General features: G+C 40.3%; 1 protein-coding gene across 6 annotated transcripts in view; it reads left to right on the forward strand.

Annotated features, from left to right (window-relative positions):
- LOC113655237 (signal-induced proliferation-associated 1-like protein 2) overlaps positions 1–27,192 on the forward strand; it is a 151,991-nt gene that overhangs the window by 82,802 nt on the left and 41,997 nt on the right. For 4 of the 6 annotated variants that reach the window (XR_007140347.1, XM_047812116.1, XM_047812119.1 and 1 more), the window contains exons 11-15: positions 3,796–3,945; positions 17,532–17,638; positions 17,871–17,953; positions 21,991–22,388; positions 22,854–22,998. Coding sequence is in view for 5 of the 6 variants with exons in the window: in XM_047812116.1 (XP_047668072.1) it covers positions 3,796–3,945; positions 17,532–17,638; positions 17,871–17,953; positions 21,991–22,388; positions 22,854–22,998 (883 nt within the window). In the remaining variant the exon portion in view is untranslated. Of the gene's footprint in view, positions 1–3,795; positions 3,946–17,531; positions 17,639–17,870; positions 17,954–21,990; positions 22,389–22,853; positions 22,999–24,998; positions 25,371–27,192 lie in introns of those variants that run through there. The other 2 variants (XM_047812120.1, XM_047812117.1) reach the window with 2 other exon arrangements.

Consider the following 27,192-nt stretch of genomic DNA (forward strand, 5'->3'; position numbering starts at 1 on the left):
AAAATACTTTCCTTAACTGTGTACTGTTTGGGGCGACAACAAAGTAGGGGAGGTGGATCACAAAAAAAAAAAAAGTTTGCTCAGGTACAGCAGGGCAAGTCCATTTAGTGCTTTATAAGTTAGTTGTAGTATTTCATAATTAATGCAAAATTGATTCAAAGCCAATGTACAGTAGTATGGATTATTCAATCTGTTTTTAGATAGGACTCTAGCTGCTGTATTCTGGACTAACTGGAGCTTGTTTATGCAACTACTGGACCATACAGACACAAAGGAATTATAATATTCTAACCTAGTGCTAACAAATGCACAAACCTGGTTTGCAGTTTAGTTTAGTTACATTATATTTAGTGTATTAGCAATATTTCTGAGAGGAACTTTTACTGCTGCACATGATGAAACAGAAAGTAATCAGAAAGTGTCTAGGACTGTGTTTGAATCTAGGACTGTGTTTGTTATTTTATAAAAAATTCTGATTCTCTGTAGGTGAGGAGGTTCTCCTTCCATGCTCTTTGAAATACTCTTATGTTATGTACATTTTACATTTTTTGACTGATTTGTTTCAAGGTGAAATTGGTTTTAATGTTTTAATGTGTAGGTCAGTGTATGCACTCACTTTATTAGTGTTGGGCTTCATGGCAAACAAGACAGTGATGGTGATATTAGAACTGTGCTGGGACATAACAGGGACATAAAATCATAAATTCCTTTGGTGGCTGCCAAACACTTTAATCACATCTGGACCATAAAATAAGGATTCTGTCAAGATGGCACCAGCAGGTCTGAAAATAAGGACAGGGAGCTGAAGTAGCACCAATAATTCACCCTGAGTGACCCTGAGTGGTTCATTAGTGAATGTATGGCATGTCTAGTGTCTGTGTGCAGGATTTTAGGCACTGAACCCCCAACTGCTCCCCGGGCGCCGCAGCAATAATGGCTGCCCACTGCTCCAGGTGTGTGTTCATGGTTTGTGTGTGTTCACTGCTGTGTGTGTGCACTTTGGATGGGTCAAATGCAGAGAACGAATTCTGAGTATGGGTCACTGTACTTAGCCGTATGTCACTTTCACTTTTTCACTTTACAGGTTTTTGGCTTTTGGGCGTACGTAAACTTTTAGCAGGGATCCTATGCACAGTTTTATAAATGAGACCCCAGAACGTGTACACATGTATGAAGAAAAATATATATTTGTAAATTAACAGTATCTAGTCTTATTCCTGGTTAAGACAAAGTTAAGTCAGCAGTTTATTTAAAACAGGCAACAGATCATCTTTATTGTTGTTAAATTAACACACTGATTCCTGTTCACCACTGCAAACAGTGTTTTACTTACATAGTTTAACGCTGTGCAGACATCACAGAATGTTTTTCTGTGCACTTTGTTGCTATACCTCATGTGTTGCTTGTGGCTAAGTGTGTAGTTATTTTTAAACTTAATTCCAGAAGTGCACAAATAGGCAAAAGAAAAGTAGGACCAAAGAGCAAAAGGTAACTTATCCACAACTCTTTCTCCTATGTCAGAGGGATACTTATTCTAACAAAAACTGAGATTAGGGCTCCCTCCTTTTTCAACTCCCTACTGAGTTTGAAAAAAGTACATCAAAGTACAATGTTTCAAGCTTCATATGCACAAGTTGCATCCCTCATGTACTTGCTATATAGGGAAAACAACTCAAAGTATTATTTTTATTTTAAATGTAACATGTACATTACCATTAAGTTTAGCATTTTGTAAAAATGGGGAATCCCTCCATCTTTGCATGTGATTTCATTCTATGCTTACTAACACACTCACTCAGCCAGTGATCTTTGTTTATGTAAATAAAAATTTAAAAAAGTTTTTTTGGAAATTTTATCAAAAATATTATTGTTTTGATTGCTGATCATCCATGCATGTGTTGTCATTGAAAACACCACTATACTTTTTGTTTAAGGATTACTTTTTTCAGTATTGTTCTCCTGTACAACATACTAGGATGTATGGCCACCTATCTTCTTTCTTCAATACAGTGTACACATGAACAAATGTGCCCATGAGCAGAGCACATGCCCCCCGCCACACTCAGATGGTGTCTGTCTTGAAGAGAGCTGTGCACAGGAGATTCTCTTACAATCTGATCCCCTTGCAATCTGAGCCCAATTTGATAGATCAGCTGAGTGGGTAGACTCTTATCCAAAAAGACTGATGTCTGCTCAAAAAGCAATGTTCTTTATCATTCTAGAGCAGGAGTTGACAACCCATGGCTCCAGATTTGCATGTGGCTCTTTTATCCATAAGTTTTTATTTAAATATTTTTTCTATTACCATATGTTTTTTCAAAGCTACAGGGAGCCAATGCAGGGGGGTATTGGCTCCCTGTAGATGCAGGGGGCATTGGCTATATGGAAATAAGTTATTTTTATTTAATTTTATTTTTTCAGTAGAATAACTGATTTTTTAAAGCCGTGTAAGCTAACTATGAATAAATCCAAAAAAAAAAAAATTAAAAACTTGGAAGAAAATAGCACATTTAATCCTTCATGAACAAATTAATTTGCCTTCATTGCTGAAAATATTCTAATGTAGAAAGACATTTCCAGAACAATAACACCATTTGCTGAAAAGTACAAAACTGGAACAATTTCATAACTGCTGCAGAAAGGTGAGCAGAGCAAACATACTTTCAAGAAGTGGATCAAGTCTACAAACCTAACTACTGTTGATAGTTTTATACTATATTTTAATACATTATTATTTTGTGTGTTTGTGTGTGTACAGTATTTTCCGCACTATAAGGCGCACCGGATTATAAGGCGCACTGTCAATTACGGGTCTATTTCTGTACTTAAACCATACATAAGGCGCACTGTATTATAAGGCGCATGCTAAAACATACGGTCTACAAAAACGGTAACAGAAGCAAAACAGTGCACAGTGCACAGAACACTTTATTCGACTATTTAACAATACACACACATTATTTTTTAATCAATCTTCTCCCACAAATCCATCAAAGTCCTCATCTACTGTGTTTTCTGAACTTGGCACAATACTTTTTCTTGCTTCCTCCACTTTCGAACCATAGATTGAATACTTTCGCAGCTGCTCTATTCCCATTTACAACCGCGTAACTGATATCCTGTAGTTTGAATTGTGCCTCGTAAGCATTTTTATTGGCGGATGGCAAACCAACTTAAGGTGCATTACTGCCACCTACTGGACTGGAGTGTGGAGCGCATAATGGTTAGGAATAAATAACACGGCCGATTTTTGAGAAAATTTAAGGCTTTTAGGTGCACCTTATAGTGCAGAAAATACTGTATATATAATAATATTGGACCCTGAACTGATGTAGTTGTGTTTTATGTTCAGTCTCGATGATTCATTAATAATATAGTTACGTGTTGTACTTAATCTCGTCAGTTCCCCGTGTATTGTGGATGTGTTTGTCTTCCTCATGTATTAAACCCCTTTCATCTGAAGCTATCCTGCATATGGGTCTCCAATCCACCTCCTTCCAGGGTTCTGACAGAATGCCACTGAACACCAGAAAAATAAAAACATTTGGTTTACATTTAAATTTTGATATGTGATCAATAGATTTGGCAGTTATAATCTGCCTAAAAATTTATTGAGATGTCAGCACATAGAAAGAAGTTTTTTGTGACCTCCCACTCTGGTAGCATTAATTGAATAGTTGATTCATTTTCTGTTATTTTTTTAATCACATTATAGGTTTTTATAATTATACTGTTACAGCACTAAGCACCTGAGAACAGCTTAAACAGTTTACTAGAATCACTTGCTCTCTGCAGGATGATACATGATCTGGAAAACTCACAGTTATCCTGTAATAAGACACAGGCCAACCAACACTGCCGTAGCTCTCCCAGCAATCAGTCTGCATCGAGTGACCCAGGGCCAGGTGGCAGCACAACTTGGATTCATCAAGCAGGATATAATGGGTATGTCATACAAACATGAATGCATACTGATGTAACAGTCACTGCCTGTCACAGGGTTTAACACAGTTTTTGTCAATAATTCATCCTGGCCACTAGGGGGACACATAGGGATATGTTCTGTAGGGGATAAAACAGGAAGTTGAAGAGTAAAAAGAGAGATCCTGTTTCGAGTTACCTCATGCTCTGTGGTGAGGGCCATCTTACCCGTGCTTAGAGAAGCTTGATTGTCTTCCTGACAATGGACAGATGAATAAGCTTAAAAAAGTTGTATGTATGTATGTATATATTTGTGTGGCTTGACAAATTATGGGATGTGGGTATGTTAAACATAAATATGTTGAATACAAATGATGCAAACAACAAAAGAAATGATTCCCCCCTTGTAATTAATATAGCATGAACAGTGCAAAGTAGCTGAGACTGTTATAGATTGGTGCCCGAACAGGGACATTCTTTTGTTGATTTGTTAAAGAAAGAGTCTATGGGTGTTTGTTTTCTCTAGAACGGGTATTCTGTAATAAAAATTTCGACAACATTGCACAATGCAGGGGATGCACATGACCCTCCAGTTGATTTTTCTACCGGGCATTTTACCACTAGAAGAGATCCAATTCCAATAAAAGATCTTATAAATACTTTCAGTGAGCTGTACCTTATCTTGGATGACGAAGAGGAACCTAATGTTCAGTCTGATATTAATCTTCTTCCTCCTCCTCCAGATGACATAGTCTTTGATAGCAGCTCTTTTGAGAAGCATGTTCAAGCCCTGACTTTGCGACTTACAACTTTAGAAGAGGATGTACAATCTTGTCTACAAAAGTTAAGTCAATGCTGTTCCCAAACTGAGTTTAGTAGCCAGTGTAAGCTCCTGGAGGAGAAATTGATTTATAAGATTGAAAGAGAATGTCAAAGAGTTAGGCAGGGTCTCGAATTAAGCATGCAAGATATGGGGAAGTCAATGGTAGATTGTCTGAAGAGGAGAGATGCCCAACTTGATGCTAAGTTTAAGAGTTATATTCTTAATGTATCCACTCCAGCTTCTCCTCCGTTACCTACACCTATATGTCCTAGAAAACCCTTGCTAAATTTTTCAGACAATATGAATGATGTATTTTATTGTCCACCTGTAAAAACTGAATTTCCCCAGTTTGATTCTGATGATCCTGTCTCCTTCATCGAACGGTGTGAGGAATATTTTGCAATTAGACCTCTATCAAATTCTGAAATCCTAGCCTCTCTTACATCAGTATTAAAGGGGACAGCAAAAGATTGGTGGTTAGCCGAAAGAAGACATCTACTTAATTGGGAGGAGTTTAAACAAGAATTTTTGCATGCTTTCCTCACAGATGATTATGAAGCTGAAGCAACCAAGCATCTTTTGGAAAGGAAACAAGGACCCAGAGAATCCATTCGTGATTTTGCTTACCACTACCGAGCACTTTGTCTAAAATGGAAGAAAGACATGTAGGAGAAAGAGATTGTTCAAGCTATCCTGAGGAATTGTAATCCTAGACTTGCCAGCCTATTGAGAGGAACAGTGAAGGAAGTGAGTGAGTTGGTGAGAACTGGAACACAAATAGAGAGAGATTTTGAAGAATCCAAACGATATTGGAGTCAGGTAAATGCAGAAACACAGAAAAGGAAGTCTCCGTCTGAACGAGATTATCATCCAAAGTCAAATCAGTCCTCAACTCGTATGTTACAATCTTTGAACAAGGAGTCCAAATTAAAGATTCTGACCATACCTGTGTTGATCAGAGGGAGATACTTTCAAGTTCTGGTTGATACTGGAAGTTCCCTTACTCTGATACAAGAGTCATGCTAGGAACAGTTGGGACGAAGTGAACCGTTAAAATCAAGCTGTGGTCAAACTTTCAAGCAAGCCAATGGTGTGGTATTACCTGCTATGGGTGTATGGAGTAGTGATTGTGATCTACATGGAAGAAGATATGCACTTGAACTGTTTGTAATGAAAGATGATGATCTCACCATACCCATTGTGCTAGGATTGGATTTTCTAGTAGTGACTGGAATTAGTTTGCATATTGGCAATGCTTTGTATACCTTGCCTGCTACCACTAATCAGCAAGAAGAAGCTTTTTCATTCTTAACCCCTTCTGCTTCAGATGCACTGCTGTCACTTTTTATTGCTCTGCCCATTTCAGAGGAAACGTCAGAAACCCATCAGTGTATTCAACAGCTGGTCGCAAACTCGGATACATCTTCCATCTTTAGGTCACAACTTCGACTGCTACTTCAAGAGTGGCCAAGAGTATGTACAAATGAAATCGGCCACACTAGTGTGGTTAGACATCGTATTATCACCACCAATGAGGTTCCTGTTCGCAAGAAAGCTTACCGTGTATCACAGCAAAAACAAGCCTTTATTGACCATGAAATCAGGGTCATGTTGGATAAGAAGATCATCCAACCTTCATTTTCTTCTTGGGCTGCTCCGGTAGTAATAGTGCCTAAGAAGGGGGGTGGACAAAGGTTTTGTATTGATTTCAGAAGTCTGAATGCAAAGACGTATCTGGACGGGTACCCCATGCCTCAGGTCCATGATATCCTTGAGTCAGTGCATGGAACAGCAGTTTTCAGTACCCTTGATCTTAAAAGTGGATATTGGCAAGTTGAGATGGATCCTGAAAGCGTTCATAAAACTGCTTTTGTGACACAGTCAGGGCTATATGAATTTTTACGGTTACCTTTTGGCCTTAAGAACTCAGCAGCCTCATTTCAACGTCTTATGGAGTTTGTGCTAAAAGATCGAAAAGGAAAATGTTGCTTTGTGTACATTGATGATATTGAGGTGTATTCAAAGTCTGAAGAAGAACATCTTAACCACCTCAGAGCAGTGTTGCAGTGTCTACATAATGCTGGCTTAACTTTAAATCTTCAAAAGTGTAACTTGATTCAGAAATCATTGAAGTTTCTCGGACATGTGAATACGGACAGATCAAGACAAAGTAAATGCTGTTACCAACTTCCCTGTGCCAAAGTCGCTCAAAGACATACAACGATTTTTAGGTATGGCAGGCTGGTATCAGAGATTTATTCCAAGGTTTTCTGAGAAAGCTCCTTCCTTACATGCCTTGAAAAGAAAAGGAGCTACTTGGATGTGGACAGAAGAATGTCAGAATTCTTTTGATTTGATTAAGCGTGAGATGGTTAGTGCACCAATTCTTATTGCTCCTGATCTTAATGCAGCGTTTAAAGTCCAAACTGATGCAAGTGACCTTGGACTAGGAGCTGTCTTAACCCAAGAAATAGCAGGAGTGGAACATGTAGTGGCCTATGCTTCACGTCTTTTAAAAGGTGCTGAGAAGTCATACTCAGTTTCGGAAAAGGGATGCTGTGCTGTAGTATGGGCGTTAGAAAGATGGAGACCTTACCTGGAAGGGAGACCATTTGAAGTGATCACTGATCATTCCGCTCTTGCCTGGGTCTTTAACCATCCAAAACCCTCTTCTCGACTGATACGGTGGGGTATTCGTCTCCAAGAGTTTGAGTTTACAGTTTCATATAGAAAAGGTCAATGTAATAGTGTTCCAGACACACTTTCTCGTAGTTTCCCTGAATCTTCTGCACTCAACCTACTCGCGATGGCAAAATCCAAGGATGCGTCAACTGCTTTCTCAACCTTCCCCATAGAATGGTCAGACATTGCCAAGGCTCAACAAAAGGATGCAGAAATCCAGGAAATCATTGCTGAAGTGCAATCAAGTTCTGAACCAGCCCGAAATCATATTCACTATGTTATGAAGAATGGTTTTCTCTTCAGAAACATAAATCAAGGACAGAAAGGAGAAAAATTGCAACTTGTGGTGCCAACCTCTTTGAGAGATGACTTTCTGAAATATGCTCATGACAACCCATTAAGTGGACACCTCGGCAGACTTAAGACATTGTTGAGACTGGTGGATATATGCTATTGGCCAACAATACGCTCGGATGTATGGAAGCATTGTAAGGAATGCCAGGTATGCCAAAAGTATAAACCAACAGTTTCGAAGTTAGCTGGCTATATGCAATCGACCCCGGTAGTGGAACCTGGGCACATGCTGGGAATCGACCTAATGGGACCATTCCCTAAAAGTCCTAAACAGAATGAACATCTCTTGGTGATTGTGGATTACTGCTCAAAATGGGTTGAGTTGTTCCCGCTGCGAGTAGCCAAAGCTCCTCAAATTTCACGCATCCTTGTTGAAGAAATTTTTACCAGATGGGGCAGTCCGATGTATTTGGTATCCGACAGAGGAACACAATTCACCTCTCAACTCATTGGTCTAATCTGCAAACGATGGAATGTCATGCAGAAACTCACCACAGCGGCTCATCCGCAAACCAACCTAACCGAGCGGATAAATCGAACACTTAAAACCATGATTGCCTCTTATGTGCAGGACCATCATCGCCATTGGGACCGGTGGCTAGCAGAATTCTGGTTTGCTATTAATACAGCATGGCAGGAAAGTACGGGGTTCACACCAGCCGAAGTTATGTTGGGTCGCAAGTTGAAAGGACCCCTAGAAAGGGCTATCTTAAGACCATCTGATCCCAACAGTCCAGCCTACCATGTTCTGGAAAAGTCAGAGGAACTGATTCAAGTTGTGAGAAGGAATGTGGACCACGCCCAGAATAAACAACGCAAGTACTATAATCTACGTAGGAGACAAGTGCACTTACAAATTGGAGATTTAGTATGGGTTCGTGCACATCCCCTGTCACGTGCTGATGAAGGTTTTATGGCAAAACTGGCCGCAAAATGGAAAGGTCCTGCCAAAGTAGTTAAATGTTTGGGTCCTGTTAATTACTCTGTGTCTTTTATTGATCAACCTGAACATGTAGATTCTTTTCATGTACAGAATTTAAAACCTTATTTTGGCAATGTATAAAAGTCCCAAAATGAGGAGACTGATATGTAACAGTCACTGCCTGTCACAGGGTTTAACACGGTTTTTGTTAATAATTAATCCTGGCCACTAGGGGGACACATAGGTCCTGTAGGGGATAAAACAGGAAGTTGAAGAGTAAAAAGAGAGATCCTGTTTCGAGTTACCTCATGCTCTGTGGTGAGGGCCATCTCACCCGTGCTTTGAGAAGCTTGATTGTCTTCCTGCTCCAAGAGGATTATTTTGTTCATTTATGACTATGACTATGTGGGATTGGTATGGACAGATGTATTGCTTACTCGGCTGAAGAAACTTTATTTGGGATTCTGATCACAGATCTTAACCTCCAACGCCTTCTTGTCATCTACAGATAAGACTGTTTACTGGACTATCCTTTGATCTCACTTGTAATGGACTTAATGCCTGTTGGGTATATATAGCTCATGGAAGCTTAAAGTTGTATGTATGTATATATTTGTGTGGCTTGACAAATTATGGGATGTGGGTATGTTAAACATAAATATGTTGAATACAAATGATGCAAACAACAAAAGAAATGATTCCCCCCTTGTAATTAATATAGCATGAACAGTGCAAAGTAGCTGAGACTGTTATACTGAAATACTACTCATTTATTGTTTATTAGAACTTACACCCAGCAAGGAAAAATTAGCATTTTGAATCTATGAATTTTGTTTCACTCTACAGCCTATTCTATTTTCTGAAAACTGATAATCTAATGAGGCAAGATTAAGAATGACCTAAAATTGATCTGCTGCTTCAGAGTGTTAGATCTTTTTTATCAGATGTTACTATGATGTACTGTAATTATAATTAGTTTAATAAGTATGAAGTCTATGCAAAAAGTCAATATTTGCAGTGCTTGCCCTTCTTTTTCAAGTCCTTTACAATTCGCCCTGGCATGCTGTCAATGTCAGCGCATTCCTCCGGAATTTTTTGGAATTCGCCAGTTTGCGGCACTCATTGGTGACCACTTTTGGGTCGGCAGATTTTTAATGCCTTCTACGCTAATTAAGCATGTCTTTTGTGCAAGGTTTTCACCAGATGATCTCTCCAGTTGCGTTGCGATCTAAGATAAGATAAGACATGATATACCTTTATTCGTCCCACAATGGGGAAATTTCACTGTTACAGCAGCCAAGAGTAATAAAATGTAAATATATAAAAAGAATGGAGACATAATATACAGTATGTAATAAACAAAATGTATAAAAAGATGTATATTGCACATAGGTAATGTTGCACATTTTTCAAAATTTCTGTTAGCATGTTTTTCAAAATTTTTATTGCACATGTTTAAAATACTTTGTTACTTTGTTATTATTTATTATTGCAGTTAAAAACAGTAACAGTGCGTATTATGGTGACTGGTTCACTGGGAGCAGCTTTGATTGTTAAGTCTAATAGCAGCAGGGAGCAGTATCCAAGACTCTTTCAGACACTTAGGATGTAGCAGTCTGTCACTGAAGGAGCTGCTCAGAGCTGTAACCATTTCATACAGGGGGTGAGAGTCATTCTGCAGCAATGATGATAGTTTTGCTACCATCCTCCTTTCTCCCACCTCCTGTACAGTGTTCAGACGAATCCCCAGGACTGAGCTGGCCTTCCTGATCAGCTTGTCCAGTCTTTTCCTTTCTGCAGTAGATATGCTGCTACACCAGCATACCGCACCATAGAATATGGCTGAGGCCACCACAGAGTCAAAAAAGGTCTTCAGTAGCTCTCCCTGCACTCCAAAAGACCTTAGTCTTCTCAGCAGAAAGTGTCTGCTCTGCCCTTTCTTGTAGATTGCCTCAGTGTTGTCTGTCTAGTCCAGTTTGCTGTTCAGATGAACTTTGAAAGAGTGCACTTTCACGAGGTCCTTTCCCTGAATGTTCACTGGTGGTAAAGAAGTTTGTTTGTGTCTATGGAAATCTACTACCAATTCTTTGGTTTTCCCCGCATTTAACTGGAGCTCGTTTGGCACCAGTCCACAAAGTTCTGTATCAGTCCTCTGTACTCCCTGTCATCATCTGTGATCAGACCGATGATGGCAGAGTCATCAAAGAACTTCTGTAGGTGACAGGTTGCTGAGCTGAACATGTAGTCTGCAGTGTAGACGGTGGAATGGGGCCAGAACTGTTCCCTGCGGGGCTCCAGTGTTGCAGACAACCATGTCAGACTCACAGTCACGAGTCCTCACATACTGTGGTTGGTCTGTGAGTTAGTCCATTATCCAAGCACACAGATGATGGTCCACTCCCATGTACACCATCTTATCCCTCAGGAGCACAGGATGGATGGTGTTAAAAGCACTGGAGAAGTCAAAAAACATGTTCTGCTGCAACTGAACCTCCATCTTCCTCTGCTGTATCTGATCTTCTTTCTCAGTTTTCAGCCCTTCCTTGTTTCATGATTTTAAAAGCCCTCTTCTTCTCTTTAAGAAGATTCTTTATATCAGGGATGATCCATGGTTTGTTGTTGGGAAAACACTGTACAGTCCTGGTAGGTACAGTATTCTCCACACAGAAGTTGATATAATCCGTAATACAGTCTGTTAGATTCCTCCCACATAGTTTTTTATTTAAAACAGTCCTTCAGAGCCTCACTTGTCTCATCAGACCATGTTCTCATTGTGCGGGAGGCAGCTGGTTGCCTGCATACAAGGTGTTTGTACACATTTTGGAGATAAACCAGGTTGTGATCCGATCTTCCCAAGGGGGAGAGGGGAGCTGAAATGTAAGCCTCTTTTGAGTTTGCATAAAATACATCCAACGTTTTATTGTTTTTGATGTAGCATGAAACATACTGGGTGAAAGTGGGCAGAGTGGAGGATGGAAGGGCATGATTGAAATCTCCAGAGATAATGAGAAGGGCATTTGGGCTCTGTGTTAAGTCTGTTGACAACAGAATGCAGGACATTGCATGCCGATTCACCATCAGCAGAGGGTGGAATATACGCTGCTATCGCGATAACGTGAGAATTCCCTGGGCCGATAGCATGGCCTCATGCTATCGGCTCAATGTCCTTACAGCAGATCTGTTCTTTAATAGTGATGTGACCAGATTTACACCATCTACTATTCACAAAAACTACCAGTTCTCCTCCCTTTCTCTATTACCACTCTCCATCGTTCTGTCCACACGCAGTAGTTGAAATCCATCCAGAGCCATGGTCGTATCCGGTGTTAGCGTAGTTAGCTATGACTCTGTGAACAGCCTGATGCTACACTCCCGGAATTCCCTCTGAATCCGGGTAAGAGCCGGTAGCTTGTCCATCTTGTTTGGTAAAGATCTCACAGTTCCCATAATGATGGACGGGAGAGTTGGTCTCCTTTTAGTCCGACACAGAGCCCCAGCATGGTTCCCCCGGCGTCTCCTTCTTACCACCTGGGGAATAACCGTTTTTTCCTGTAGTAGCATCGCCGTGTTGCGGAATGCTAACAGCTGATCCCTGGTGTAAACAATATTACCGCGGCTGTGGACAGAGTTTCCAGCCGCGACTGTAAACAAAGTCCAAAAAAGCAGGAAAAGTAGAGCAAACTTGGGACTTTGTTGATGTCCATTGTGCAGTTTACAGTTACTCACATACACTAAAAAAGTAAAAAGTGAAGTGAAAGTGATGTGACATACGGCTAAGTATGATGACCCATACTTAGAATTTGTTCTCTGTGTTTAACCCATCCAAAGTGCAGTGAACACACACACACCGTGAACACACACCCAGAGCAGTGGGCAGCCATTTATGCTGTGGCACTCGGGGAGCAGTTGGCGGGGTTCGGTGCCTTGCTCAAGGGCACACCTACATTCCCCAACCCATGGAGATAGGTCATTGCCACCTGTCTTCGGCCGAGAAGGAGAGACGCAAGGCCAACAATCTCTGTCTGTACTGTGGCGAAGCAGGGCACTTCACCATTTCCTGTCTAGCAAAAGACGGGGCTTGCCATTGAAGAAGGAGCCAGTGGCGAACCTCTGGTGCTCAGACTCCCCAAGACACTTCAACTCCAGATTTTTTATTAAAGAGCAGGACCCACGAACTGGCTGTCTTCCTAGACTCAGGGGTCTGAAGAATTAGTGCATCAACGGAAGGTTGAGACCAAATACAGCGGAGAAGATCATTGGGGTCTCTCTTCCCTCTATCATGGACACTTACACCACACGCTGCATCCGCAAAGCCAACAGCATTGTCGATGACCCCACACACCCCTCACACACACTCTTCACCTTCCTGCCGTCTGGAAAAAGGTACCGAAGCATTCGGGCCCTCGCGATCAGACTGCGTAACAGTTTCTTCCCACAAGCCATCAGACTTCTCAATAACTGAACTGTACTATACTGAGCACAACATAAACACACATCATCTGTATGGACTGCATAGACTCTCACAAAACACACACACTGTTTTGCACACTTTTCTGCTGTTTTTGCACATACTGTCCAATATCTCAGCCATTACGCACATACTATACAATATTTCAGTCATTTGCTGTTTTTTGCACAACTCTATATATTATCCAAAGGACCTGCTGCTAAGAAACTGTGTTCATTCTAATGTTACTGCACGAAATATTGTTTGAACATTCAGTATTTACACTGGTCGGTCGGCGCTGTTTCTGTTATTGTTTGTATTTTTTGTACTTTTTGTATTGTCTTGTAAATTTGTCTGCACTGTTTTTTGTCCTGCACTGTCTTGTTTGTCTTGTCCTGCACTTTTTGCACCAGGTTGCACAGTTGCACTTTATGTGGCTAAGACTACTTACATGTCCTTAGCCCTGTCTTTTGTTTTATGTAGCACCTTGATCCTGGAGAAACGTTGTCTCATTTCACTGTGTTCTGCAGTGGTGTCACTTCCTGTCTCTTCTGCAACCCTGGTTTTCTTTGGTTCTCCAGCAACATTTCTGGTGGCCCTCACTCAGATGGGATGCTCGTGACTTTGTTGCTGCCTGCCCAGTATGTGCTCAACACAAGAGCCCTTAAACTCCGTCATCCGGTATCCTGCGGCCCTTGCCAGTTCCATGCCGATTTCCTCACCAGTCTTCCTCTTTCCGCTGCTCCACCATTCTCTCTGTGGTTGACGGCTTTTCTAAGCTTGTCCACTTTGTCCCCATGCCCAAACTTCTGTCGGCCCAGCTCCTCCTTCAGCATGTTTTCCGAATGCATAGCATTCCCTGAAACATAATCATGGGCTGAGGACCCTAGTTTACCAGTTTGTCAGCCAGTTTCTTATCTCCGAGGTCATCAATCCGTTGGCGGTTCATCTCAGGCTACCAAGGGACCACCCCAGCTTCCATGTTTCAAGACTCAAACCTGTTCAGGTCTGCCATTCGTTTGGACCTTTCACCAGGTCAGAGTTGTCCTTTTTCCCCTTTGCGTCTTCTGTTCATTTTGCTAGCTATTGCTGTTTTTGGCTATTGTGCTCTGGCACGTTTTGGCAGAGTGGATTATGTGATTATGATTATTTGAGCCTCTTTCTATTTTTGCTTTCCTTTTTCCATATGGATTACTTCCTGCTTGTGACACTCCTTGTGTCAATTATTTCCTGCGTGTGGATTATTTCTTATATGGATTAGGACCTGTTCCGGTGGACTATTATTGCATTTTGGCTACCTGTTGCTATCATGTTTACCCTATGGGTTTTTGCTGTTATATTCCCCTGCTTATTTTTTTTATTCTTTGTAGATTTGTGCCTGAATGGTTCCTCAGATAAGATTATTATTAAAATCACTTTTTATTGGATGTATGTCCTGCATTTGGGTTCCTCTCCATCACCTCCACACCATTCTTTGACAGGCAATCAACTTCTGGACCACATACTGACTGATGGCAGATCATTGGAGTTTGTTAGAATTTGTATGTTTTTCTTTGTCCACTCACCTTTTGGGGATTGACCAAGTTCTCAGTGGGATTAAGGTCTGGGGAGTTTTCTGGCCATGGACCCAAAATGGTTTTTTTACTGCAAGCCACTTAGTTATCACTTTTGCCTTAAGTCAAGGTGCTTCATCATGTCGGAAAACACATTGTTTACCAATCTGTTCTTGGATGGTTGGGAGAAGTTGCTCTCGAAGAATGTTTTTGTGCCATCATTTATTCATGTCATGCTCTTTGCACATGCTGTCTTTCACATTTTAGTCGTCATTCTCTTTGCACGTGCTGTCTTTCACATTTTTAATACATTACCTCTCTGCAATACATGCAATATAGAACACACAGTATTTACACTGGTCAGCACTTGTATTTTTTGTTTGCACTGTCTTTTGTCCTGCACTGTCTTTTTGTCTTGCACTGTTTGCACCAGGTTGCAGAGATGCACTTTATGTGGCTAGGACTAACTAACTTAAGTCCTTAGCTCTGCCTTTGTTCTATATAGCACCATGGTCCTGAAGAAACATTGTCTCATTTCACTGTATACTGCAACAGCTATATATGGTTGAAATAACAATAAAAGCTACTTGACTTGTTCTTAGGCAAAATTGTGACTGAGCCGACTTGGCTGAGAATCAACTTCAGAGATGAATGGTCTCTGGATGCTTTACTGTTGGCATGACACAGGACTGATGGTAGTGCTTAATTTTTCTTCTCCAGGCAAGCTTTTTCCGGATGCCCAATTGGGTCTAAAGGGCATTTGTTAGAGATAATGACTTTACCCCAGTCCTCAGCAGTCCAATCAATTTACTTTTTACAAATAATCAGTCTGTCCCTGAGGTTTTTCCTAGAGAGAAGTGGCTTCTTTGCTTCTTTCATTCAAAAGTCTTCACCTCACTGTGCGTGCAGATGTACTCCCACCTGCCTGCTGCCATTGCCAAAGCAATAATGACTGTACATGTTTCCTTGAAGGTAACCATAGTTAACAGGTGAAGAACAATCTTTTTATGCACCACCCTCCTTTTTCCAGTCTGTTATTCTAACCAGTGCTATTGAGAGACATCACTGACATGATGTCAGTTGGTCCTTTTGTGGCAGTGTATAATTTGGTATGTGTGTGTGTGTGTGTGTGTGTGTGTGTGTGTGTGTGTGTGTGTGTGTGTGTGTGTGTGTGTATAAATATATAAAATTTTCTCCCTACTAAATATTTCACAAGTGGAAGCAATTGGAAACAGTAATTCAGCCACAAAGTGGTAGGCCATGTAAAATCACAGACCAGGGTCCGCACACGCTGAGGCACACAGTGTGCAAAAGTTTTTGCAGTTTTCCAACTTTTTGCAGTGTCAATAACTACAGACCACACCACCAAACCTCCTTGCATTGCACACTGCCAAGTGTAGAATGCAGTGCTGTAAAGCACACCACTACTGGACTCTAGATTCTGGGTTTGGTAGTTGCCAGGTGAATGGTAGTTGCCTGACTGTATTGTGCCGAATGTGTCACGTTTGGTGGAGGGGGGATTATGGTGTGGGATTGTTTTTCAGGGGCAGGGTTTGGCCCTTACCAGTGAAAGGAACTCTTAATTCTTCAATATACCAAGACATTTTGGACAATTTTATGCTCCCTTCATTTTCATGTTACAAACTGGTACTACAATCCTTTAAATACATTTTCTTTCTCATTAATCAGTAACTCTGAATGTCTGTAAATTGATTAAAAAGAAAAAGACTGAAATAGTAATATTTGGTTGAAGCACATTTGACAGCAATTACGGCTTTAAGTTTTTTTGGGTATGAGACAAGCTTTGCACACCTAGATTGTGGGATTTTTAGGTCAGCAGACTGTGATTATGGCCATTCAGGAAGCTTCTCCTTTTCCTGCTTTTACCACTGGAGGGTCAATTTGGCCTTGTCATTGTCATGCTGGGAAGTTCAAGAGGGTCCCTTGTGCAGATTAATTTTAAATTGTCTGCCAGCATTTTCAAAATAAATTTTCTGAGTTCCCTGTCCCTTTAGAGCACACACTCCCATATCAGTGGTCCACCACCATGCTTCACAGGTAGTATTCATATTAGGCCTTTTTTGCCTTTCAAAACATTATGGTTGTGACCGTAGAGCTCTCTTTTAGTTTTGTCACTTCAAACTACTGTGCAAGAGGGTGTGAGGCATGTCAAGATGTTGTCTGACATATTGTAACTGGGCTTTTCCAAAGCCATGTCCAAAAGTTTTGAAAATGACACAAATATTAATTTTCACAAATTCTGCTGCCTTAGTTTTTAAGATGCATATACTCCAGAAAATTGTGGAGTGATCAGATGAATTGCTAATTGCAAAGTCCCACTTTTTAAGTGAAAATTAACATAATCCCAACAAAAAATCCATTTCCACTGCAAAAGGACCAGCTGACATTGTCAGTGATTCTCTCATTAAGACAGGTATCATGCCAACAGTAAAGCATCCTGAGACCATTCATGTGGGGTTGCTCCTTAGCCAAAGTAGTGGGCTCTTCCTGTGTCTCTTGGCCCTGCATCTTTGTGTGCTGTCGCTGTTTTTGATGTTTTTGTTTTTGATTTGACAATGTAAGCATAATTTGTGGCTATTTTCAAGTACAGCATTGAGTTCATATCCATATTTTTGGTATTGCCTATAGTATTTTTGGAAATGCAAGTATGACTAAATGTACAAAATAATTGGGAATCAGACGGATACCAAATACCAATATCAGTAATGACACAGGCCAAAGCATATTATATATTACATGTATTAAAATATTACATATTACAAGCAGTTTTAATGGGCACTAACCCTGCTGAGTGTTTACTTTTTTCAGGTGTCATTCGCCTGTTTTGCATGAGCAGTCCTCTAACGCTTCTGCTCAAGGCACAGGAGGTGGTGAAAGCATGAAAGAGAAGCACCCAGACAGGGTATGCTCTGCAGGTAAGATGCGAATCTTAAACTTCTATCTGTTTGGCCATACTATGGATGATATGATATAGAAATTGTTGCAGTAAAAAATGCCACAGAGCCAGAACCATTCTTCTAGAAATGACAGCTAATACTGAAGAAAATGTATATACAGTAGATAGATATTATTGATTCATGTCTAATGTATCATAGATAATAAGTGAGTGTTTCTTAGTGGGGTGTTTTTGTGTTCTTCCCCATCTAGAAGCCAAGTGGCACACTTCATGTACAAAGATCTTCAACTCTGTGAATGAGAGAGGCCAGGACTCACCTAACAGACTGGCCAGGGTGAGTTTCATTCTGAACAGTACTATAAACTAGAACGGTACATTTCCTAAAGAAAATGTGAATGTGCTTGCACATGGCAAGTTCCCCTCATCCTGCTGAATGTTTTGATACGTCACATGTCCATGTTGTGCTAAATTTTTGATTTTGCTAATTTTGGGGGTGGGGCTACACGTGACGTCAGCCCATTCATTTCTATGGGACTTTTCATTCATGTCTGCTGCCCTCTATTGGATGTTAGCACATCTACAGAGAGATTCCCCATTCAAGTCTATGGGGAAAAAACACCCCTTTGAGCTTCCATACTGGGAATTCTGGAATATTTTCCAAAACAAATGCTTGTAAAAAAAATCCCCAAGAGTCTAAGGAACTGGAATATGTAAGCCTTTTAATCCAAAACGCTTTAACTTGTTACAAGTCTACGTCTCGTTACCGAGCCACCACCGCTAGGAGGCGAGACTGCATCAAATTCATTGTAACTTCATTGTAACTTTTAAGCATTAAATCCTCCAAATACACGGTTAAATTATATACTGTTTGAAAGCTTAGACTCTCAGGATTTTATTAAGCGCACACACAAAGCATAATATGATTTATAGTAATTTAACCATTTGATAGAAAATTGAACTAGGTGGCGCTAGTTTGATCTGTTTACTCACCTTTAACGCTGGTCTTTAAATTTCCCTTTCTTCACATTGTCACTAATGTTAATGTATTTTCCAAAACAAATGCTTGTAATAATCCCCGAGAGTCCAAAAAACTTGAAAATGTAATCCTTTTAATCCAAAACGCTTTGCTCGCTTCACAAGAATTATGTGTTTGACCGGAAACTGAACATGCCGCTTCACTTCCGCCTTTTGTTGGACTCCTACATCTCATTGGACGCATACCAAAATTTCAAAACACGTCAGATTTGTAGTCGAGGATCTGACGAATCAAACAAGCCCTCGCATGAGCCAACCAGTGCCTGTGCGGCCGAGATAGGCAGCTAAGAAGCCAATGAGGTCTCTCCATGCTATGTGGGTGACCCTCCCTTTGACTGACATTTGCTCCGTCCAGTAGCGATTTGATGTTTCGCTATCATCATAGCGCTTTACCCAATAAGGAGACGATTCCAATGAGATGCAACATGATACATCTGGTGAGGGCGGGCTGTGCAATGAGCGTGCGCATATAAATTTTTTTCAGCTTTATTGCGCAATTCTTGAACGTTTCACACTCACACCTCAGGGTGTCAGTTTACAGGCATTTTTTCAAAACAGAATTCTAGGCAGAGGGGTTCTAGGACTTTTGAACTAAGCATGCAGTCCTTTTATACAAAGTTATACAGTAAAAAAAATAAACAAGAAAAACCTGAACAGACGGACATGTCCGTAGAAAAATATTCATATAAAATCCATTTTTGAGTCTTTTGACATCATTTTTTTTTGGTGAAAGCCAAGACATGTGGCTATGACCCTCAGTTGTTGTTTACCAACCATCATTAAATACAGCAATGTATGCAATCAGTTTATCAGGTAAACAACTCAGACGGAAATAAAAATTCACCATTCTAGCCTCTATAACTCTGTGTCAGTAAGGCTTAGAATCAAGCTGACACCTGTGTCAGAAACCTCTGTGTCAAAGTATATGGGAGCTGTACCACTTTTTATGTGGGTATGTCATCTAGGCGAAAATCATGAAAATGGGGGGGTGACAGGTAACAAGTTAATCCAAAACGCGTTTCTGGCCGAAATGAGTAAACAACAATCCACTTCCGTCCTTTGTTTTCGGCTCTCACTTTATTTTCCAAAACAAATGCTTGTAAAAAATCCCCAAGAGTCTAAGGAACTGGAAAATGTAAGCCTTTTAATCCAAAACGATTTAATCCAAAATGCGTTTCTGACCGAAACACACAACAGTTCACTTCCATCCTTTGTTTTCGGCTCTCACTTGTCCTAGGAGGCTTAAAAAACTACACTGAGCCGTCAGATTTGTAGTCCAGGACATAACGAATCAAACAAAAATCATGGAAATAGGGGGCGATCCCACTATATATATATATATATATATATATATATATATATATATATATATGAAATGAAATGAAACTGAAGCTCACTGTGAAATATAGCAACAAGCTTTAAAGACCTTTTACACAGATTCACTGGTGTCTGCTGCCCTCTTTTGGATGTTAGCACATCTACAGAGAGATTTTAAGAATTCCCCATTCAAGTCTATGGGGAAAAAACACCCCTTTGAGCTTCCATACTGGGAATTCTGGAATTCTGATCGCTTATAAAATCCATAGCACACCTCTCCTCAATGAGCCGGTCAATTTGACACCTCATTTATGGGTCTAGGACAAAAGCTACGGGACAAGTTACGCGCCGAAAAAAGTGTCCGGAAGAAGAAGCAGAATAATAACTAGAACAGTACATTTCCTATAGAAAATGTGAATGTGCTTGCACGTGGCAAGTTCCCCTCATCATGCTGAGTGTTTTGATATGTCACATGTCCATGTTGTGCAAAATTTTTGATTTTGCTAATTTTGGGGCCGGGGCTACACGTGACGTCAGCCCATTCATTTCTATGGGATTTTTCATTCATGTCTGCTGCCCTCTATTGGATGTTAGCACATCTACAGAGAGATTCCCCATTCAAGTCTATGGGGAAAAAACACCCCTTTGAGCTTCCATACTGGGAATTCTGGAATTCTGATCGCTTACAAAATAGATAGCACACCTCTCTTCAACGAGCTGGTCGATTTGACACCTCATTTATGGGTCTAGGACAAAAGCTGCGGGACAAGTTACGCGCCGAAAAAGTGTCCGGAAGAAGAAGAATAATAAGAATAATAATAATAAGTATGCAAGAGAATAAGAATGTGCTTTGCAAGCACATTAACTACTTAAATATTTACAGATGCCCTGAATGTTATAGTATTTGGCAGGTGCCCTTATCCAGATTAACTTATAGAATTGTATCATCTGTTTAAATACAACCTTTTTTGTGACCAGGCACTATATAAGCACACTGCCTATCATGGTCCTTTGCCAGATGGTCTCCTCAGTTGACTAGTGCTTCTGTGAAGTCACCTTCCTTTGTTCCTGATTGTTTCTGGTTTCTGATTTTCTGCCTGCCCTGTATTGCCCTGTCTGCCTGTGTACCATTATTGGACTGTTTACTACTGTTTTTGCCTGCTCTGCAAATGGCTGCTGAACCAGAAGTTGAAGTCAAGTATACGTAGGCCACTGTAGCTCTCATAGGTTTTTGCCTCAAAGCAAACATAAAAAGTATTAAGTTCATCTGATAAAGATGCAGCAGTGTTGAAAGCAGCATGTTTATTTATTTGATGATCCTGCCTCATGTTAAAACAAGTTGAAACAAGTTTTAAAAAAAAAGTGCAAACCTAGTGCAAACAGTGCAAATCAGACAGTAAACACAATACAATATGCTACAGGACAAATAGACAAAAACACATCAAATAGAGATTAGTAAACAGTAAGTGGATTGTAAACATACAGTATGTACACTTCTGTAGATGGGCTACAGCATGTCAGCTGTCAATTGTGATAATATTAGTTATTGTCAGATATTACATTAGTTTATGTTCTTTCTGGCAGCTCAAATCAATCTGGGTATTTTCCTTTGAATCACTCATTGTATTTGTTTTTTTTTTTAGGGACTTGGAATTAACAAAATGTCAAGAATTTCTAAAAAAAAGGACCATCTGGTACCAACAACCATGCCACAATCACAATGATCACGGAGATCAAATATAAAAGTTATAGCTGTATAACAGTAATCGATTGGTCCTCAATTAAGATAATTTAAAATATTTAATTTACTTTGATATTTAATTTGTCCAGATAAAGATATCCAAAGTGATGTATAAGTAATTTGAGGTCCCCTGGTCCCTGACTCTTAACCCAAGAAAAAACTAAATTCAAACGCTTTCTTTTAATTTATGGAGATGGATATTCATACAGGAAATTTAATATCACAAATAATATATTTATAATTAATTAACTAATATATATTATTTGTGTGTTTAACAGGTTGGAGATAGGACCTCCAGCCACTCAAGCAGCAACACACTGTCGAGCAGTGCCTCGAGCAGCAATAGTGATGAAAATCACTTTGGTTCAGGTGACCTGATCGACCAAGAATTGTTGGGCATCACTTGTATCAAAGGAGCCTCCACTGACAGTGGAATAGATACAACACCCTGCTGTGCAGCAGTTCTACCCACGGGAAATCCCCTTTCAATCATGGCACATGTGGTGGTAGAAGACCAGGCAGCAGTGGTCTGGGGACACACTTGGGCTCGGGAGCACCCAGTGAACAGAGATGAGAGACCTGTACAGCTGTACCCGTCTCAGAGTTATATCATGACGAGACACAAAAGCATGGAAGGCAGCATGTTAAACCTGAGAGATCTTTCCTCACACAATAGGTGAAAGAAGCATTAATTAGATTTCGTTCAATATAGCTATGTTTTATTTGAATATGATGATACATTTGCATATGCTTCTGGGGAAAAGAATATATCTGCTGAAGGTTGTGTATATTTGGCATATAATATCTAAGGCATGTTTCTAGAATATTTTCATTTACTATGATCATATTGCATTTAATAGATTTTTTTATTTAATGATGTCTGAAAAGTCTGAAAAGCTGCTGCTTCAGCTATACTTATAACAGCTGACCAGGATCAAAGTCAAAAACATTTTCCATTGTAAAAAACACTAAAAGAAATAAATGTATGTACCATATTGAGGTCAAATAACCCACTTAGTATTTTTTGAGATAGAACTATATTTTTTTTTTTTGACCTGCATCACTTCTGTTTGTGTTTATGGCTTTGTAATTGAAGTTGCAGCTTCATCTTAGGCTTCATTTGGCTCTATGTACTCTACAGACAGCTGTACTTGGTGGAGGCAGCATGTCATATCCAAGAAGGAGAAATAGAGAGGGGAAAAAGGGAGCAGTCAGACATGAAACAGGAATACGCGACGAAGGTTATACTTACAGACAGCCTGCCTGGAGAGGAGATCTGCAGGAAGGTAAACAGCACAATAATGACTTGATATACATATTTCTATATTTTTGTAGCAGTGACCATATTCATCAGCTGAAGCATGAATCCTTCTATTAATTTCTGTTTCATTAACATTAAGGTTGATTTGTTTTCCTAAAAAGCCCCATTAATTAATGTTTTAATTCTCATCCACCATCTATCAACATGTATGCACTCAGAAATTCATAATGCTACTTGTGACATCTACTTTATCATTCATTCAGAGAGTTATGCGAGAGGGCTCATTACTGAATGGGAGTGGGTTATCTGATTGGATAAAGAGGTGGGAAACAGAATACAGGAAGCTGGATCAATAGGCTGGCACAGACAAGGGAAAATGGCACTAGGCAAGCGCTGACTCGAATCACAGAGGTCATACCCAAATCAGTGACCAACTTTGCTACCCACTATGCTACACATACATGGAAGCCATAATATGAAGGGCACACAGAATTACCATTCTGATACATGGCACAGACTATGTCTGCACACCAACTGAAGAAACCCTGGGGGTTTACATAGCAACATGCACAGGTTCCACGTGTCAGTGCTGATTGCTTACATGGGATTAAGGAGCTATAATAGAGTGTGCAGGTGGCCACAGATCTGCCTGAGAATACACCCACAAAGTTACAGTAACCCCACCCCTATTAACAATTCCTGACATTTCAAAGCCAAACGCCTGGTTCCACCAGTAGTCCCTGATATGCTCTTGGTCCAGGAAGTGTACTCTCCTGTAACTCTGGTCTGTAACTCAACTGAGTAGCAGTCTGCATGGCTGTTCTGGCCTTCTGCCGGACCCCTGCTTGGCAAACACTGAAGGAGGGTTGAAAAACTGCCATTCAAAAGGTAACATGCCCAAAGCTGCCACAGTGTGTTATAGGCATACCAATCCACATTAGATGTTTTGACCAAAATTAAGGGATTGGAGGCCTGGCCATTTGACTGCGGATGAAAAACTGACAAAAGGCTCGCCATAGCATCTACTAGATGTCAAAAGACCTTTGAGAACTGAATAGCAAATTTAGGGCCTTAATCAGAGATCGAGTCAGATAGAAAGCCAGGTGTTTTTACTACATGGTGCAGCAGAAGCTCAGCAGTCTCCTTGGCTGAGGGGAGTTTGGGCAGTAAAACATTTTTACAGGCTTTTGAGAACTGGTCCACCACCACAAGTATCACTGAAGACACTAGAAAGGTAGTGACAAATTCTGGGGAAAGGTGTGACCATGAACATACAGTATGAGGAAGGGGTTGAAGTAGGCCAAGTGAATGGGTTCAAGGCTTCTTGTTTTGGGCACAGGTCTGGCAGGCTGTGACATGGGTCTTGTGGTATTATCCATAGTGGGCTTCCAGAATCGATGCTGGAAACACTTTGAAGTTCTGACCTCATCAGGGTGCCCAGCAAAAGGTGAGGTGTTGGTGCAGGAAAGAACCTGTGGTCAGAGGGGCATACAGTCTATCTTAGGGGCCACCAAATGGATGTGGCTCCTGCTGGAGTGCCCAGCAGATCACATATTTTAAACCCCAGAACAGAGGTGCTACTACTTTGGAAGATGGAATTATGGGCTGGGGATTGTTTTTTCTCAAAGGAGGGTGGCCAATAAGAAAAGGCCAGAAGTTTCAGGGGCCAACTGAAGCCCCTCTAACTTAACGGTTTCCCAGGGCCCAAATGTGCATAGCCCTGAGATGTAAGTGGGTCAGAATACCAGAATAGGTGTGATAGCTCTGCAGCACCAAACTGCATTGGTTCAAAATGAGTTAGGGAAACATGTCTCAGAAACTGTGGTTCTTACTAGTTCTTGAAATCAATAACCAAAGCATAAGCTTCCTGGGGCTGCAGCAATTAAATTCGATTCTATTTGTAAAGCACTTTTAACAAGTCTCAAAGCAGCATTAAAGAAGTATAGAAAGAGAAGAAAAAAAATTGAAGTATAAAATTAAGTCAGTATATATCTTTAACATCTATTCCTATCCCTAATGAGGAAGCTGGAGGCGGCTGTGGCAAGGAAAAACTCCCCAAGCTGATATGAGGAAGAAACCTTGAGAAGAACTCAGAAGGGAACCCATCCTCATTCGGTTGGCACTGGACTGTAAATAATTTGAATGTAAATTATGTTCTTTCTATAACAGTTTATAGTTCAACGGTTTCTGAAAAATACCAGACCATACCGCTGACTGACGCAACAATGGTTCAAAGAAGGTATGACCGGCAGCCCCATCCAAAGCAATCACCATCACTGGCTGACCATGTAGATGAATCCTGGCAGAGTGCACACTGGACAACAAGACACCAAATAAGCATATCTAATAATAATAAAATAAAAGATAATATAAATAAATGAATACATTCATTTAAAGTTTAAAATTATTTAAAAATATTTAAATAAAATTTCAAATACTATATTATTCCTAATGAGCAAGCTGGAGGTGACGGTGGCAAGGAAAAACTCCCTGAGGTGATATAAAGGAAGAAGCCTTGAGAGGAACCAGGCTCAGAAGGGAACCCATTTGGCAATAATAAAAATGTGAGATATGGGAATGATGGCAAAAGTGGGACTGGCAACGTATCAAAAACCACTCTGGCTCACACTCTTATTCCTGTGAAACAGTTCAGCAGTGAACCAGTCATGATCTTCATGAGAGGGGTGTCACTGGCATGAAATGCACACAGTGAAGATGAGCTGAAGGGACCTACCCGTCATGGCTTATTTAATAGTCCAGCAAGGAATGTTACTCACTAAACCAGAGCAAAATAGACCTAACTGTTGTACTGAACCTTAATAAAACAATCCAACTAAAGAAAACACGGGGGCTTATATAACAGTGTGCACAGATGGCAGGTGTCAGTACTGATTACCAGCACAGGACTTAGTGGCTATGAAAAGAGCATGTTGGTGGCTGCAGAATAGCTTGAGAATCTACCCACAGAGACTTAGTATGATGTTACACAGAATTAGGTATTTTTCTACATTTCTGTGTAAGACTGTTTAATTCACCTTGTTGTTCACTATGTAATATTGATTCAATTATACAAATGTATGTTGCCAGATTTATATCACAGCACAGTGTCTCTCTAATGTACATTCCTTGTCATTTTACCGAGACAAGTAAAAAAATTTGCTTTCTACCAACATTTTTAAATCTAGTACAGATCCTTCCTCAAAGACGACTGATTGCAGAGCCAATTATTGGTCCACAAATATGCACCAATCATTGTAAGCCGAATCATTAATGTGTAAAGCTGATGGAGATAATGGGACTGACCAAGATGCAATGCTTAATGATTCAATTTCATCAAGCCTCTTCAGCTGATTCGAGGCATTATTCAGGAATCTTATCATCTTGTTTGCACTCTGGTTGCAGCTGAGGTCAGTTAGCTTGTATGGGTTCCTGTGCACTCTGAGCAGACCATGTTTGTCTTTCCAGACGAATTTTCCAGTTGTCATATCCATCAAGCTGTTTTTATTTTTTTGATATGTAATGGTTTGATGTTTATTTTTTAAGGGTAAAAAAGGTCAAACAATGAATCCTGTAAGTGTGAGAGTAAAATTGTAATTGATAGTACGGTACATAAGATCGCATAGTGTCAACGCTGCATCACTGTTTGACAGTATGCGTACACCAGTTTGCATAAGTGGTAAAACTCTCCAAATGCTTAAGAAGACCATGTGATAAAGCAGACCCAACAAGCAAGACCATAAATGAGCACTTCAGTAACATCACTCCAGGTTCTTTATCTTCAGGAAGTGCTCTATGTTTGATTTGGTGTCATTGTCTGTCTTGTCTGTCTATTCTAGAGAATTAAATATATTATATAAAAAGACTAGGAGATATGGTGATCAAACAATTCAATAGCTGTGTGCATCATTACGGACGATAGTGAATTGCTACCTAAGGAGGTAGGTATGAGGTATTTGTATGTGCTGTCACAGCTCAGATTGGATTGGCCTGACTGGCATTGGCTGCTCTAAATTTGAAGACTTCTACCTAACATCATGCCATGTACTGTCACCATGCATTAAGCTCTCCTCTTTTCCAGACCTCCACACCAAGGGGTCGAGGTTGTGGAAAAGCTTGTACTCGGCTTGCATGTATGTAGCACAGGAATGTGACAATACCGAGGGCTGAATAGATTTGTTCAGCTAGTTATCTCTTGCCTTCTGTGGCTGCATGGAGACAG

The sequence above is a fragment of the Tachysurus fulvidraco genome, chromosome 4 (assembly GCF_022655615.1).
Source record: "Tachysurus fulvidraco isolate hzauxx_2018 chromosome 4, HZAU_PFXX_2.0, whole genome shotgun sequence".
Taxonomy (NCBI): domain Eukaryota; kingdom Metazoa; phylum Chordata; class Actinopteri; order Siluriformes; family Bagridae; genus Tachysurus; species Tachysurus fulvidraco.